The sequence below is a fragment of the Drosophila serrata genome, unplaced genomic scaffold, assembly GCF_035046125.1.
Source record: "Drosophila serrata isolate PLE 108 unplaced genomic scaffold, ASM3504612v1 contig_249, whole genome shotgun sequence".
NCBI lineage: Eukaryota > Metazoa > Arthropoda > Insecta > Diptera > Drosophilidae > Drosophila > Drosophila serrata.
Genome location: NW_028257147.1, coordinates 4,185,735 through 4,200,834, shown reverse-complemented (window position 1 = coordinate 4,200,834; position 15,100 = coordinate 4,185,735). Strand labels below are relative to the sequence as shown.

The 15,100-nt window shown below is 34.5% G+C and overlaps 1 protein-coding gene across 1 annotated transcript; it reads right to left on the bottom strand.

Annotated features, from left to right (window-relative positions):
• Nucleotides 1-76: 76 nt before the first annotated feature.
• Nucleotides 77-1,897, bottom strand: CaBP1 (Protein disulfide-isomerase A6 homolog CaBP1). Its single transcript, XM_020948862.2, has 2 exons — nucleotides 1,700-1,897; nucleotides 77-1,637 (listed from the first exon to the last, which is right to left on the bottom strand). The coding sequence occupies exons 1-2, from the start codon at nucleotides 1,710-1,712 to the stop codon at nucleotides 343-345; spliced, it is 1,308 nt and encodes a 435-aa protein (XP_020804521.1). The 5' UTR covers nucleotides 1,713-1,897; the 3' UTR covers nucleotides 77-342.
• Between the last annotated feature and the right edge of the window lie 13,203 nt (nucleotides 1,898-15,100).

The following is a 15,100-nucleotide window of genomic DNA, read 5'->3' as shown; positions in this document are numbered from 1 at the left end:
TCATTTTTAATCGTCCGCTATAGCTTATAAAGTTCCTTAAAACGGATAAAGTAGTTTTCATTAATTTACAAAATCATTTTACACACATTTGATTGAACAGTTTATTATTCATTTCAATTGTACACAATTTTCATGTTCGCTGGTTTCAATTCATTTAAGTTCTATGTGAGGATGGTATAAAAGGAGCTAATATATAATTAAGAAATATATTTATATTTAGATACGCTGGCTGACTAATGAATATCATTCAGAATGCAAGTGTTTGTTTAATTTAAGTGGAAAATTTGAGCTTGAGCCGCACAGTCTTGATGTGGTGGTGAGTTCTGAACTTTGGGATATCCCTTACAGCTCATCCTTGGGTGCCTCATCCAGATCAATGTCGCTCAGATCAATATCCTCCTCGGTGGGCAGTTGGCCATCCTTGCCGTCCCAGGGATCTACCGAAACGATCGCTGGCTTCTTGGCACCACGCACTGGGGCCGTATGGCCACGGCCGTAGGAGATGTCGCGCAGGAACTCATTGATGCCGTCCTTGGAGAAGGATCCCTTCAGCACGGAGAATTTCATTTTCTTGAAGTTAACCACAGCCATGGCGGGATAACCGAATCCGCCAACTTCAAGGGACTCCTCGAGAGCGGACTGCTGGCCACCTTCGGCCCAGGCCCAGCCCCAGAGCTTCTGCTTGTACTTCTCGCCCAGCGTGCGCAGGGTGGTTAGGAACTTGTTGCGGCACTTGGCATCGCAATCCAGAATGTGTGGCAGGACAGAGACCACGCACAAGGGCTTGCCCTCGCAGGCAGTGTCGAAGGTGGATTCATTGATGATTTCTATCAGTTCGGGTGCCGGTACATTGGCCACATGCTTATCACTAGCCCAAGCAACGATATCTGAAGCTGTGCGTCCTCCATCATACTCCTGGGCATCTCCAGCCTTTGAGTTTGCGGGGAAGAACTTAATGGTGGGATAACCACGCACATTGTACTCAGCAGCCTTGCTCTGGTGAGCGGTAGCATCCAGGGCGCCCAGCTTGACCTTACCCTTGAGCTCCTTGGCGGCCTTGGCCCACTCCGGTGCGAGGTTCTTGCAGTGTCCGCACCAGGGAGCAAAGAACTCCACCAGCCAGATGTCGTCTGAGTTTAGCACCAGCTTGTCGAAGTTTTCATCAGTGAGTTCGATGACCTCATCGCCGGATGAACCGCCGGAGGAACCACCTCCGCCTCCACTGCTGCCACCGAATGCGGCCTGGACCTTCTTCTTAACCTCCGCCAGAGCGGCATCAGCAATGGCCTTAGCCGTGCGCTGGCCATTGAAATCCGTGGGCGACTTCTTGTTGGCTCCGAAGATTTTGATAGTGGGAAAGCCACGTACTCCAAACTGGCCGCCCAGCGAGCTGTCAGCGTCGGCGTTTACAGAGCCCACCTTTACTACTCCCTTCAGCGCCTTGGCCAGCTTCTTGTATTCAGGCACCAGGCTCTGGCAGTGGCCACACCACGGCGCATAGAACTCCACAACCCAGATGGCGTCGTCTCGGAGCACTTCCCGGTCAAAATTGGCAGATGTTAGCTCTACGACGCCATCGCTTGGCGAGTAGAAGGCAGTGGTGCTGCCCACGGCAAAAGCCAACAACAATATGCACGCTGTGGGGGCGTTGAAAATTAGCATAATCTTTACCATAGCTTTTTTTATTACACCAGCTTACCCAGCGGTTTCATGTCTGCGCTTACGTGTCCGATTTCGTCTACGGGTTTATCTCTGCGAGTGTCTACTACTTAATCAACGACGCTTATTTGTCTGTTCGTGTTTTATTGGATTTTTAACAAAAAATACACGTCACCGGTCACCGGTGTCTGCCGATAACGATAAATAATCGTATTAAGCACAGATGCCAGACGGAGCTGATATTTTACCAATTTAATTGCTATGTCTGGTAACTCTTTAAAAGCTTTCTACTCTAGTATTAATATCTATCACTTTTTACTATATTTATGTAAGCACAATCTGAAATTTAGGTTAATAATTAAATCTTAAATTCCAATATGCTTCATATTTTTGACGATCTGGCAACTCGTGTTCGTGGCTGTTTGACACGTAGAGTAAGCAGTTCAAAAATATTCAGATACGACTGGTAAATTATTCAACATTGCAAGTGAGCAGTGTTTTAAATACTGTCTGTTTAGTTTAAAACTGTAAAGTAATTTCCAGCGGAAATTTAACAGATGAAAGTAAATCTGGGAAATTTGTGTATTTTGTTAACCAATTTTTTTATCGAAGATTTTCGAAAGAATTTATAACGGCACGAAAATAACAAAAAGTAAAATCCATTTAAAATATAATAATAATAAAAATATATAAATTTACATTTATATTTTATTTTATTTTTCAATATCCCATATTTGTTACTTTAAAATACTTTCGAATATTTTTTGAAACCAGAAACATATTTTTCAATTCTTTTTAAGAATCGAGAATTTAACTGAATTTGAAAGATTGGCTTTCAAAGGATTATATTTCAGATACCAAATTTAAAATTAAAATAATTTTTAAAATTAAAAGGAAATATTTGTCTTTTGTGGGTTTAAGGGAGTTTGCTATAAATGTATGGTTTTTATTATATATCACATGTAGTTGTTATTTAAATGTATATCAGAAATTTCGAAAATTATTTTAATTTTTTGTATTACAGTATTTTTACAATTTTAATTAAATATTTGTACCAAATTGCTGGCTATGTTATTTTATTGATTATTTTAGCAGACACTAAATCGAAGACCTCTTCCCTGAACTTATGTTGTCTCCCCAAACTTATTTAATTTGCGATTTCTTGGAGCTTTAGTTTAATTTACTCGCACATTGTTTTTGGCTACTTCATCTGCCTTGTGTGGGTTGTCTTGTACAGACCACCCCCACCACCCACAGTGACCCCTGACCCTGCGTCTGCGTTTGTTGCGTGCGCATATGAGATAAAATATGTGGTCAATTTTACTTAATAGCGACTTAGTAGTAGTGTTGCCAAGATTTATGTGACGTTCATATTGCCGCAGAGAGACAGAGCAAAACAATTTTCTTTTGCTCCCCCAACTCCATACGCCATTCAAGGGTTAATTGGGGGTAGTCGAGCTTTCTTTTTTTCCTTTCCATATTTTCTGTTGTGCGTGTGTGTGTTATTTTTATGATTATTGAATTTTAATGCATATCGAATGCACACATAAAGATTCAATGACACAAAGTCATAACTTCTCCGGTTGAGGGTGGGAGTGGGAGTGGGAGTGGCCTAACCCTTTATCTGAACTCTCGGAATGGAAGCCCAAATGTAATGTTTATGCCACATTTGGTTTGCACTTTTTGCTTTCAGCATAAAAATAAGTAATATTTGTATTAACTTCAGTGGGTGGAAAGGTCTACCCCAGAAAATCGGAGGGTACTGAGAGAAAATTAGCAGGAAGTTGTGGAAATGTAAGTAATTTACTTTGTAAGGTATAAGTGAATCATAAATAAAATTATTAGTAAAATGTATATTAATATATTTTTTTGGATATTATAACATTTAATATACAAGTAATGCCTTTATTACTACATTTTTGTATATTACTGATTCAATTTATACATCATTTTTAAGGGATAAAATTTAAAAATATTATTAGATATTTTTTTAAGTGTTCTCCCTTCTTCACGCTGGCTTATCAAACCAACATTTCGTATGCCCAGCGGAGCGATCATTTTATTGATACGCCATGGCAAGGGTATGGCGTAAATATTAACCCCTTGTTGCCACTGCTCCTGGTTTGTTGTTTCTTTTTTTGTTGTTGTTGTGTCTGCACTTCTGACTTGGCCTGACGCCCTGTCAAAACACCTTTTCCGAAGGATGTGCGTCTGTCAGTGACATCCAACCTTCGAGATGTGGGGCGTTTATGTGTTGCATGCACTTCTAAAAATAATAATGAAAAATAATAACAAAAACAGGAAATTCGATTTTAAATGCAATATAAAAATAATTTTTAAGTTAAATTTTTTTTTTAAATATTAGGAACCCAGTAAGAAATTTCTTGTATATATTTTCGTCTATATTTATTTGTAAAGTTGTTTTAACTAATTAAAAAAAATTGCATAACTAAGACTTATTTATTTCCAAGTTTATGGATATTAATTTTTAAGTTGTGGTCTTTTTTATCTGCTTTTTAACTATAATTTAAAAGCAAACAAAAATCTATTAAGCAGAAATGATTAATACGTTTATAAAACTAGAATGCTAATTTTGCTAAGATAGGCCATAACCTTATGGAGTTTTTCGGCAAATATATTAATAATAAGCTACTAAAATATATTTATATTTTTGTTAAACATTAACACATTTTCTTTGTGCACTTTCAAATTTTATTTCCGAGTGCTTCTTAAGGATTTCTGTTTTTTTTTTTTATCATCGAATGCCATTTTGCAACGTGTCATATTTACTCTCCGGATTTGTCCCATTATTCACTTGACAACACCACGGAGATCCGAGTGCCCTTCCAATTTTTTTTTGTGATTCTCAAGTGCCTTGTGCGGCTTAGTTTAAAGTTGATTCGCTGCCACGCGTTTTCCATTTGCCATTTCCCTTGCCATTTTCCGTTTTCCCTGCTCCTCAGCATTGTTGTTATTTTTGCAAATTTTTCTTTATCTATTTTTCTATATCATTGAACTGTTTTTTATGGGATTTTCTTCTTCATTCGGTTTCATTTTTTGTTGTTGTTGTTTGGATTTTGGTTTTGGAAGGGTGGCAATGGCCATGGCTGGGGAATAGCTTTTGATTTCTGGTTGATTTGCAGGCTTTGGTGAACTCCTTATCGAGTGGAACGTACGCTCTGGGCATATGTGTGAGGAGAGTGAAATGATGATATGTGGCTTATTATTGTCAGTTTTTATGGGATTTTCATGTGTGACTGCATTTGGGTTTTCTGGTGTGGCTGGAATCAACGGGGAGAATATGTTGAAGTGAATGTGTTAGATAAGAAAAGCGTGAAATGATGGTGATGGGTGCGGGGACAATGAGGGAATTTGAGAATATCGGGGGAGGTGATGGGATTAAGGAGATAAATATATGGGAGTTAATTTACTTAAGAAAATATAAAGCTTAATAAAATGATAGAATATATAGGAATGTATTTAAAAATATTTGCTTAACAGATATGTAGCAAAAGTCGGCGCCAAAGTCAGGGTCAATTTTGAAACTACAGGGTAAAGAAATCAGTATTGATAAATAAATAAGAATTAAGTTAGGCTCTTAACTTTGAGTACATGTGTGTATCTTTAATACAAATTGATGTATCACTGTAAATTAAAATAAAATAATATAATATAATATAATATAAAATAATATAATATAATATAATATAATATAATATAATATAATATAATATAATATAATATAATATAATATAATATAATATAATATAATATAATATAATATAATATAATATAATATAATATAATATAATATAATATAATATAATACAATATAATATAATTAGCCAGGTTATATATTTGGTGTTGAAGGGCAATCACTATCACTACCACGATCACTATAGATGTTAACAGGGGGAAGACCGCGGACAGAATGAGGTAGCGCAACGGCTATGACTGGTATTTATAGTCTCCGAGTAAAGAGAACAGAGAATGTGAGAGCAAGAGAGTAACAGAGACCTCCATAGCTATGCATAGGTGGCAGAGACAGATAGAGAGAAAGGGATACCTCTAGGGATAGAGAGCAAGAGAAAGAGAGAGCGAGGGACAGAAAATATATTAAAATATGTTTGGTTTGAAATATTTCCGATCCATCCTATGGTAGCTATATGATATACTCCCTCGATCCATCCCGTTCCGACATATATATAACTGCGATTATATAGAATACTACTGCAAAGTAACTTTCAGATAGCTTAAAAACTGAGAGACTAGTGTACGTAAAAACGGACAGATGGACAGACGCCGGACATGGCCATATCGACTCAAATGTTTATGCTGATCAAGAATGTATATACTTTATCTACTTTATATATTTTCTTTGGTCGGAAATGATTCCTTCACTGCTTTGCAAACTTCTGACTTAAACTATGTTTCACATAAAGAATATCATACATACATGCATACTAAGTATTTTTTAGAGTTATTATAATAATTAAAGTAATAAATTATAATTATTATTATGAAGTTCATGGATAAAAGATTATACAGCTCTTCTACAACTACATATGTACATACTTCTAGTACATTTTTAAATCCCAGTCTCTAAAAAACCCACAGAAATCCCAGCCAAACAATACCACTCCCACCAGCAAATAAACTTTTCAACAAAACGTGATCAAACATAATCAAAGAATAAGGTACACTAGATCCTTTCTCCTTTTTTGCTCCCCCTCTAAAAAAACCTCTAGCCCCAGAGGAAAAACTATAAGCGTGGCGCACTTCTAAGGAGTGTGGGGTGTTAGCAAGAAGGACCTTATAATTTTCTTATGAAATAAACTGCAAATAAAGTGAATTTTATGCAAAATATGTTTAATAAACAAAATCAAGTTTGGGCAAACGAGGGGACAACAAAGCAGCCGAAAAAGGAGGAAAGCCGGAAAAGGACATCGACGACAGTGTGAAGATTTTTAATTGCCTTAGGAAATTGTGTGTGCGAGTGTGTGTGTGTGGGATTTGAGATGCCAAGCCAAGATAATAAGATTGTAAACTATGAAACGATGGGGTGGAGAAGGGGGTTGTAGAAGAATTATCCCCAGCTTGGGCTTAACCTCATGTGTGGAGTGTGTTTGGTGTGGTGTGTGTTTTCCTTCTGGCTGGTTAGTGTCCATAAGGATGTGTCCTTTCTGCATGGTTTTGCCTTTTTAATGTCATTTCAGCTACTTTACAACGAGATATTTCAGTGAGGCCAAGGTAGGGGGTAACTCATCCTTGCTTTGCTTACAAAAAGGATGAGAAGATTTTGTGTCTCCGAGAATATTTCAGAAAATGCCAACTCATTACAATTTGGCCCTGACTCTTGACTCTGTGGCAAACTTAACTTTGTTTCTTCTTTCCCTTGACAAAAGTTGTTGCCACTAAAAATCTGGCTACGTAATTAATGTTATATACATATACCTTCTTGGCAGTATTTTATCGGGTCTATATGTAAATCAGGTTTGCCTTTATTCCTTGTCTTTCAACCATATTGAACTCCGTCTTGGGCTTTTTTTGTGCTGACGCTAACTCGAAAATAATTTGATATTTTCAATTAAAGTTTTCAATGGCTTTTGTAAATGTTTTCTGGTTTTTGAACTGCCATAAAAACAGGGAGGAGCAGGGGATACAATAATTGCATTGTAATTGACTTTTGATAGTGTTTTCTCCCCTCTGCTTTATTGTTGTCCAGAGGAAAGCAAGAATGTTTTGTGGTTTAGGGGTTGGTTTTCTCATGAATTTGACTTTCAGTCTTCAGAGGGGAAAGGTCATGCCCTAAGACAAAGCTAATTCGTAATTGAAACCAAAGTTTATGACCAAGGAAGAAGTCGGAAGAAATGAAGTTGATTTTATATATAGAAAGTGTCAGGAATATAGTTTTAATAATAATAATAATTAAGTAATAATAAGAATACTGTTTAGGTTGAGAGTAATTTCAAATTTTATTTAAAATATATTAAATACTGTATTTAATCAGTAAACATTTAGCTTTCAGTTAAATACTCGTACTTATTGCATCGCATTTAAATGCTTTCTGATGCTCTGTTAGTTTAAAGTGTTTAATGTAAATTCTATTTATTAAACTACTTCTAAAATATTCACTCAATAATATTATTTATAAACTTTTGTTAAATAATCATATATTTATATAATTTATTAATCCATAATGTAATTAATATTATTCTTCAGAGATATTATTACCAACTTCTCTTTTATCTCATCAACCTCCGAAACTTATTTCTTTTGATCATCGATTTCTCTCTCAGTTTCCATTGAAATATTTTTTGCCATTATTAATTAATTTCTTTTTTGTTTCTGTCTTTCAATATTGAGTTTCCCATCCCCTTCCTCTACTCATTGTCTCATTATACAAAATAAAAAAAGACGTGAAATGCGGACAATTTTAATTTACACCCTGAGAACACATAAAACGGACCTGCAGCTCTCCCTCGGTTGCCCGCTTCCATAAAGCTAAAAATAATTTGCAGCAAACAAAACAGAGCAAAAGGAAAACTTGATTATTTTATAAAAATATTTTGTTACGTTAAAGAAAATTTTCACAATTTTTCTCGTTTGCTCTTTTTTTCCACTGCTGCCAATCCCCTTCCCCTCCCGCGTTTCCCTTATTTCTTTTTCGCTGGCGCTTTGTCGATATTAAACGAAAATAAAATATAAACAGCAAAATAAAACAAAAAAAAAATGCGACAAAAAATTGCAAGTTTTTCGTTTCTTTGTTGCTGGGCGGAATACCTGTATATCAGGTGGGTTGAGAGGGTCTGAGGGGGTGTATTTTCCATTTGGGGGTGGGAATTGTTATTGAATGCCATGCTCCGGCAGCTCGACAATTTTTTCCCATTGCATACTTTTAAGCGCAAAATCAGCTTAGGGGCTCATTATCCCAGCGTTCGTTCGTTCATTCATTTAATTTTTAATTAATTTTCCCAACGCCCGCAAAAATCGAAAAAAAGAAAACAAATTAATATAAGAAGAGGAATATGCATATATATAATGTGGGCGTGGAGCGGTATAGGGGGGTTTTTCTTCTTCTTTTTTTTTGGTAGCTGCCATCAACACTCGCTAGCTTTTGGCTATTTGTGGGCTTCTTTGAGACCACCCCACACTTCTCTCCCCCAATTCCCTGGGAAAACAAAAAATTATAAGAAAATGAAGAAAAAAAGAGGGGGGGGGGGAACAAAGGGTTGAGTGGGTTTGGTTTTTCGTAGAAGAAAGTCAGGGGGGCTTCTTTGGCGGCCTGCCTTCTTTACTATTTAATTATTTTCGCTGCTCTTTTGAACCTGGCCTTTTGCTTACAACTTGTAAAATACTTATATAATAAAAACAATACAAAACTGTGGGTGAACAGAAAAAGATAAAGCATTAGGGAAACCTTTTGATACTCTAAAAATAATTCAGGGAAATGTCAGGAATTATTAATAGAAAATAAGGGTATTGAATGATCATTCCGATGTTTTGTTTTTGAATAGTAAAAAAATATTATTTTTATTTAATTACGATAAAAGGTAAAGAGGTATAACTTAATGTATTTTCAAATAACATTATTTAATTTATAAATTTGTTTAAATATTCCATTAAGTCACATTCCTTAATATTTACACTTTAAAAATATAACAAACAAGAAAGGAAGCTAACTTCGGCACGCCGAAGTTTATATACCCTTGCAGATAGAACTTCTATGAATAGGAATCCATACAATATAAATTATATATATTTGTGTTAAAAAACAATGAAGTAATACCTGCTTTTATTTCATTCACCTATACATATTATATTTGCAGTTTTACATCCACAGATTTACATTTTTCCTCTACATCAAATGATCGTTTGTATGGCACCTATATGATATAGTCGTCCGATTTTTATGAAATTTGCCACAAAATTTAAGACTTATATAAAATGGCTATACCTCAAATTTGATGAAAATCAGCTGAAAACTAAAAAAGTTATAAATTTAATTGTATTAATTTCTCGATCGTTCCTATGGGAGCTATATGATATAGTAATCAGATTTTCATAAAATTTTACACAAAATTTTAGAATAATATAAAATGGCTATATTTTAAATTTGATTAAATTCTGTTGAAAACTAAAAATTTTATAATTTTTTTTGTAAAACTTTTCCGATCATTCCTATGACAGCTATATGATATAGTCGTCCGATCCGGCCCGTTCCGACATATATACGAGTGAGAGTATATAGAAGACTAACTGCAAAGTTTCATTTAGATAGCTTCAAAACTGAGAGACTAGTTTGCGTAGAAACGGACAGACGGACAGACGGACATGGCTAGATCGACTCGGCTGTTGATCCTGATCAAGAATATATATACTTTATATAGTCGGAGGTGCCTCCTTCACTGCGTTGCAAACTTCTGACTAAAATTATAATACCCTGCAAGGGTATAAAAATATTCTAGAGACTGTGCAACTAGCTTGTACTTGCACTTTTTAAATTGGTTAAATATTCAGAGCGGCATATTCTCAGGATTACTGATATATATATTTTATATTTATATTTCAAAATAATATTTTTATTCCTTCTTATCCTAGAGACCTTACTTTCTTGAAAGAGTATTAACAAAAATGAACAACCAGCTAAAAGCAAGAAACGGAACCAAGAAGCGTTAATTGATTTTGTTTTATTCTTTTGCACTCTCTAAGCTCGCCACACAATGCTGGGAAAATGGAAAAGGATGTGTTTTCTTTTTTTTAGGGGGGGGGGGGGGGTAAAGAGAAAAGGAAGCAACGCAAAAAAAAAAAAAACAAAAACAAAATACAGAACGAAACAGTGTAGCAACCCTTTGCCAAAGTTTTTCCCTTTTCTTGCTCTGCTCCTTTTATGCTTAATTAAATATTCATCAAACACACAATGGAAAACTTTTAAATACTCATCAAGTTTGCGGGCATCGTCGTCTTGGGAAACAGCAAGGATACCCCATCCTTGGATTTTCAGGAAAACTGAGAAGATGAAGCCAAAAGGATGAAGCTCATATGTTTGTCTGGGTCTGTCCGCTCTAATCAATAACAACAAATCGCCGTTTACTTTGTATTTTAAATCTGCCTTGTCCGCTCATAGTACAGAGTAAATGCACTGGAAAAAAATGTGTATATGATAAATAATAGAAATAATAGAACTATAATAAAAAAAAATGTAACAAATTATAAATAAATATAGTATAACTATAAATACATACAAACTACTAATTATTCAATATCATTTATCATCATTTCAAGCTTCAACGGTTTCATAATAAACTTAAAGTCTTGAAATAAATATTTTTATTTTAATAATTTTAGAAAATATAATTTGAAAAGGTTTAAGGATTCCTATTTTCATTCTATCCAATATAAAAATTGTATTAGTGCTTAAATTACTATTAAAACACAAAGACATTGCAAAAATAACAAAGTCCTTGAGAAAATATAACAGTCCATAAATACATAATAGATTATTCTCCCTTTTAATTAATTAATTAATTAACACCTTTTCTTTCAGCGTATTCGAACACATATTTTGTGCTCTCGACGTATTCCCCTTTGGGACATTAAAAACTCATTTCCCCACCCGTGAAGAATTCGTGAGGAACCAAACTCCCAATCTCAACCCTTTCCTCCTACCAATAAGATTTCCTTTCTACTTTTTGTTTGTTATTTTTGTTATTTAAACATATGCAAAAGTTTTTGTTGCTTCGACTGTATACCATCCCCCCTGAAACACGAACAAATAACCAGAACAGGCTTCTATAGTCTACTGTTCAGTTAGATAAACTTTAAATAGTTCTCAAGTGTGTGCGAATGAATTCCAGGGGAAGGAGTTGCCAAGGGTTGTTTAGCGGGTGATGGGTTGGCTTATAAGTGTTCCTGAATCCATTAGAAATCACATAAAACTATGAGGTACTGTTTACTTTAGCTTTTAGCTTTTTCTTCTATTGTTTAGCATGGAAGGAGATGGGGCGGAAATTGTTTAAAAAGTGGTCAAGGGGGGATTTAATTGGCTCTGGATTAGTGGAGTACTAGAGTAAATGTGACAGACAACGGGAATTAATCGGTTTAAGGGACGGTATACTTTATACACATTAGAAGATATGGTAGAGTTATGGATTCTTCATTAATTTTTTAGTATAAAATAGAATATTCAAATCATAAATCTTTTATTAAGAGTGTCTTTAAATTCATATTTATAAATTTCATTTAAAACAAGAAAGAAAGCTATAATATAAAAGTCCAATTTTCATAAAATTTTACACAAAATCCAAAATTAATATATAATGGCTATATATGAAGTTTGATGAAAATTATAATATATATGAAAGTTATAATATTTTTTTCAGAAATTTTGGCGATCTTTCCTATGGCAGCTATATATTTATGTATATGTATAGTCAACCGATTCGCCATGCTCCGACTTATATACCAGTAAAATTATATAGAAGAATAACTCCAAAGTTTTATTCAAACTAGCTTGGTCTTAAAATTGTTTTAAAACCAATTTCGCGCATCTGTGCATATGATTCCCAACTCGTTCTAACATCCCCGGAACAAAGTGACAGCTGCCGGCCAAGTCTCAGAAATGTGTTGTGTTACAAAAGTTGCAAGTCATTGTTTATTAGTGTTCAAAGTGAGTAACTGATCATACATACTTAGTGGTCATAGATACTTACTGGTCATAGATACTTACTGTTCAGAGTTAATCACTGATCATAGTTATTAACTGACCATAGCTACTTACTGATTATAGTTACTTAATGTTCATTGAAACTTACTGTTCAGAGTTACTTACTGCTCTTAGTTATTTATCTCTCGTAGTTAATTACTGATCATAGTTCTTTAAATCGTCCGATTGTTCCTATTTCAGGTATATATATGTATATATATAGTCCCCCGATCTGGCTTGCTCCGATTTATATACTAATAAAATTATATAGAAGAATAACTTTACAGTTTTAAATATGTTCCAAAACCCATCTCGTACATATGATTCCCAACTCGTTCTAACATCCCCGGAACGAAGTGACTGCTGCCGGCCAAGTCTTAAAAATGTGTTGTGTTACAAAAGTTGCAAGTCATTGTTTATTGGTGTTCAAAGGGAGTAACTGATCATACATACTTAGTGGTCATAGATACTTACTGGTCATAGATACTTACTGTTCAGAGTTAATCACTGATCATAGTTATTAACTGACCATAGCTACTTACTGATTATAGTTACTTAATGTTCATTGAAACTTACTGTTCAGAGTTACTTACTGCTCTTAGTTATTTATCTCTCGTAGTTAATTACTGATCATAGTTCTTTAAATCGTCCGATTGTTCCTATTTCAGGTATATATATGTATATATATAGTCCCCCGATCTGGCTTGCTCCGATTTATATAGTAATAAAATTATATAGAAGAATAACTTTATAGTTTTATTCAAATAGCTTCCTCTTAAATATTTTCCAAAACACATCTCGCACATCCATATGATTCCCAACTCGTTCTAACATCCCCGGAACGAAGTGACTGCTGCCGGCCAAGTCTTAAAAATGTGTTGTGTTACAAAAGTTGCAAGTCATTGTTTATTGGTGTTCAAAGTGAGTAACTGATCATACATACTTAGTGGTCATAGATACTTACTGGTCATAGATACTTACTGTTCAGAGTTAATCACTGATCATAGTTATTAAGTGCCCATAGCTACTTACTGATTATAGTTACTTAATGTTCATTGAAACTTACTGTTCAGAGTTACTTACTACTCTTAGTTATTTATCTCTCATAGTTAATTACTGATCATAGTTCCTTAAATCGTCCGATTGTTCCTATTTCAGGTATATATATGTATATATATAGTCCCCCGATCTGGCTTGCTCCGATTTATATAGTAATAAAATTATATAGAAGAATAACTTCATAGTTTTATTCAAATAGCTTCCTCTTAAATATGTTCCAAAACACATCTCGCACATCTGTGCATATGATTCCCAACTCGTTCTAACATCCCCGGAACGAAGTGACTGCTGCCGGCCAAGTCTTAGAAATGTGTTGTGTTACAAAAGTTGCAAGTCATTGTTTATTGGTGTTCAAAGGGAGTAACTGATCATACATACTTAGTGGTCATAGATACTTACTGGTCATAGATACTTACTGTTCAGAGTTAATCACTGATCATAGTTATTAACTGACCATAGCTACTTACTGATTATAGTTACTTAATGTTCATTGAAACTTACTGTTCAGAGTTACTTACTGCTCTTAGTTATTTATCTCTCGTAGTTAATTACTGATCATAGTTCTTTAAATCGTCCGATTGTTCCTATTTCAGGTATATATATGTATATATATAGTCCCCCGATCTGGCTTGCTCCGATTTATATACTAATAAAATTATATAGAAGAATAACTTTATAGTTTTATTCAAATAGCTTCCTCTTAAATATTTTCCAAAACACATCTCGCACATCTGTGCATATGATTCCCAACTCTTTCTAACATCCCCGGAACGAAGTGACTGCTGCCGGCCAAGTCTTAAAAATGTGTTGTGTTACAAAAGTTGCAAGTCATTGTTTATTAGTGTTCAAAGTGAGTAACTGATCATACATACTTAGTGGTCATAGATACTTACTGGTCATAGATACTTACTGTTCAGAGTTAATCACTGATCATAGTTATTAAGTGCCCATAGCTACTTACTGATTATAGTTACTTAATGTTCATTGATACTTACTGTTCAGAGTTACTTACTACTCTAAGTTATTTACCTTTCATAGTTAATTACTGATCAAAGTTCCTTAAATCGTCCGATTGTTCCTATTTCAGGTATATATATGTATATATATAGTCCCCCGATCTGGCTTGCTCCGATTTATATAGTAATAAAATTATATAGAAGAATAACTTCATAGTTTTATTCAAATAGCTTCCTCTTAAATATGTTCCAAAACACATCTCGCACATCTGTGCATATGATTCCCAACTCGTTCTAACATCCCCGGAACGAAGTGACTGCTGCCGGCCAAGTCTTAGAAATGTGTTGTGTTACAAAAGTTGCAAGTCATTGTTTATTAGTGTTCAAAGGGAGTAACTGATCATACATACTTAGTGGTCATAGATACTTACTGTTCAGAGTTAATCACTGATCATAGTTATTAAGTGCCCATAGCTACTTACTGATAATAGTTACTTAATGTTCATTGATACTTACTGTTCAGAGTTACTTACTACTCTTAGTTATTTACCGCTCATAGTTAATTACTGATCAAAGTTCCTTAAATCGTCCGATTGTTCCTATTTCAGGTATATATATGTATATATATAGTCCCCCGATCTGGCTTGCTCCGATTTATATAGTAATAAAATTATATAGAAGAATAACTTCATAGTTTTATTCAAATAGCTTCCTCTTAAAT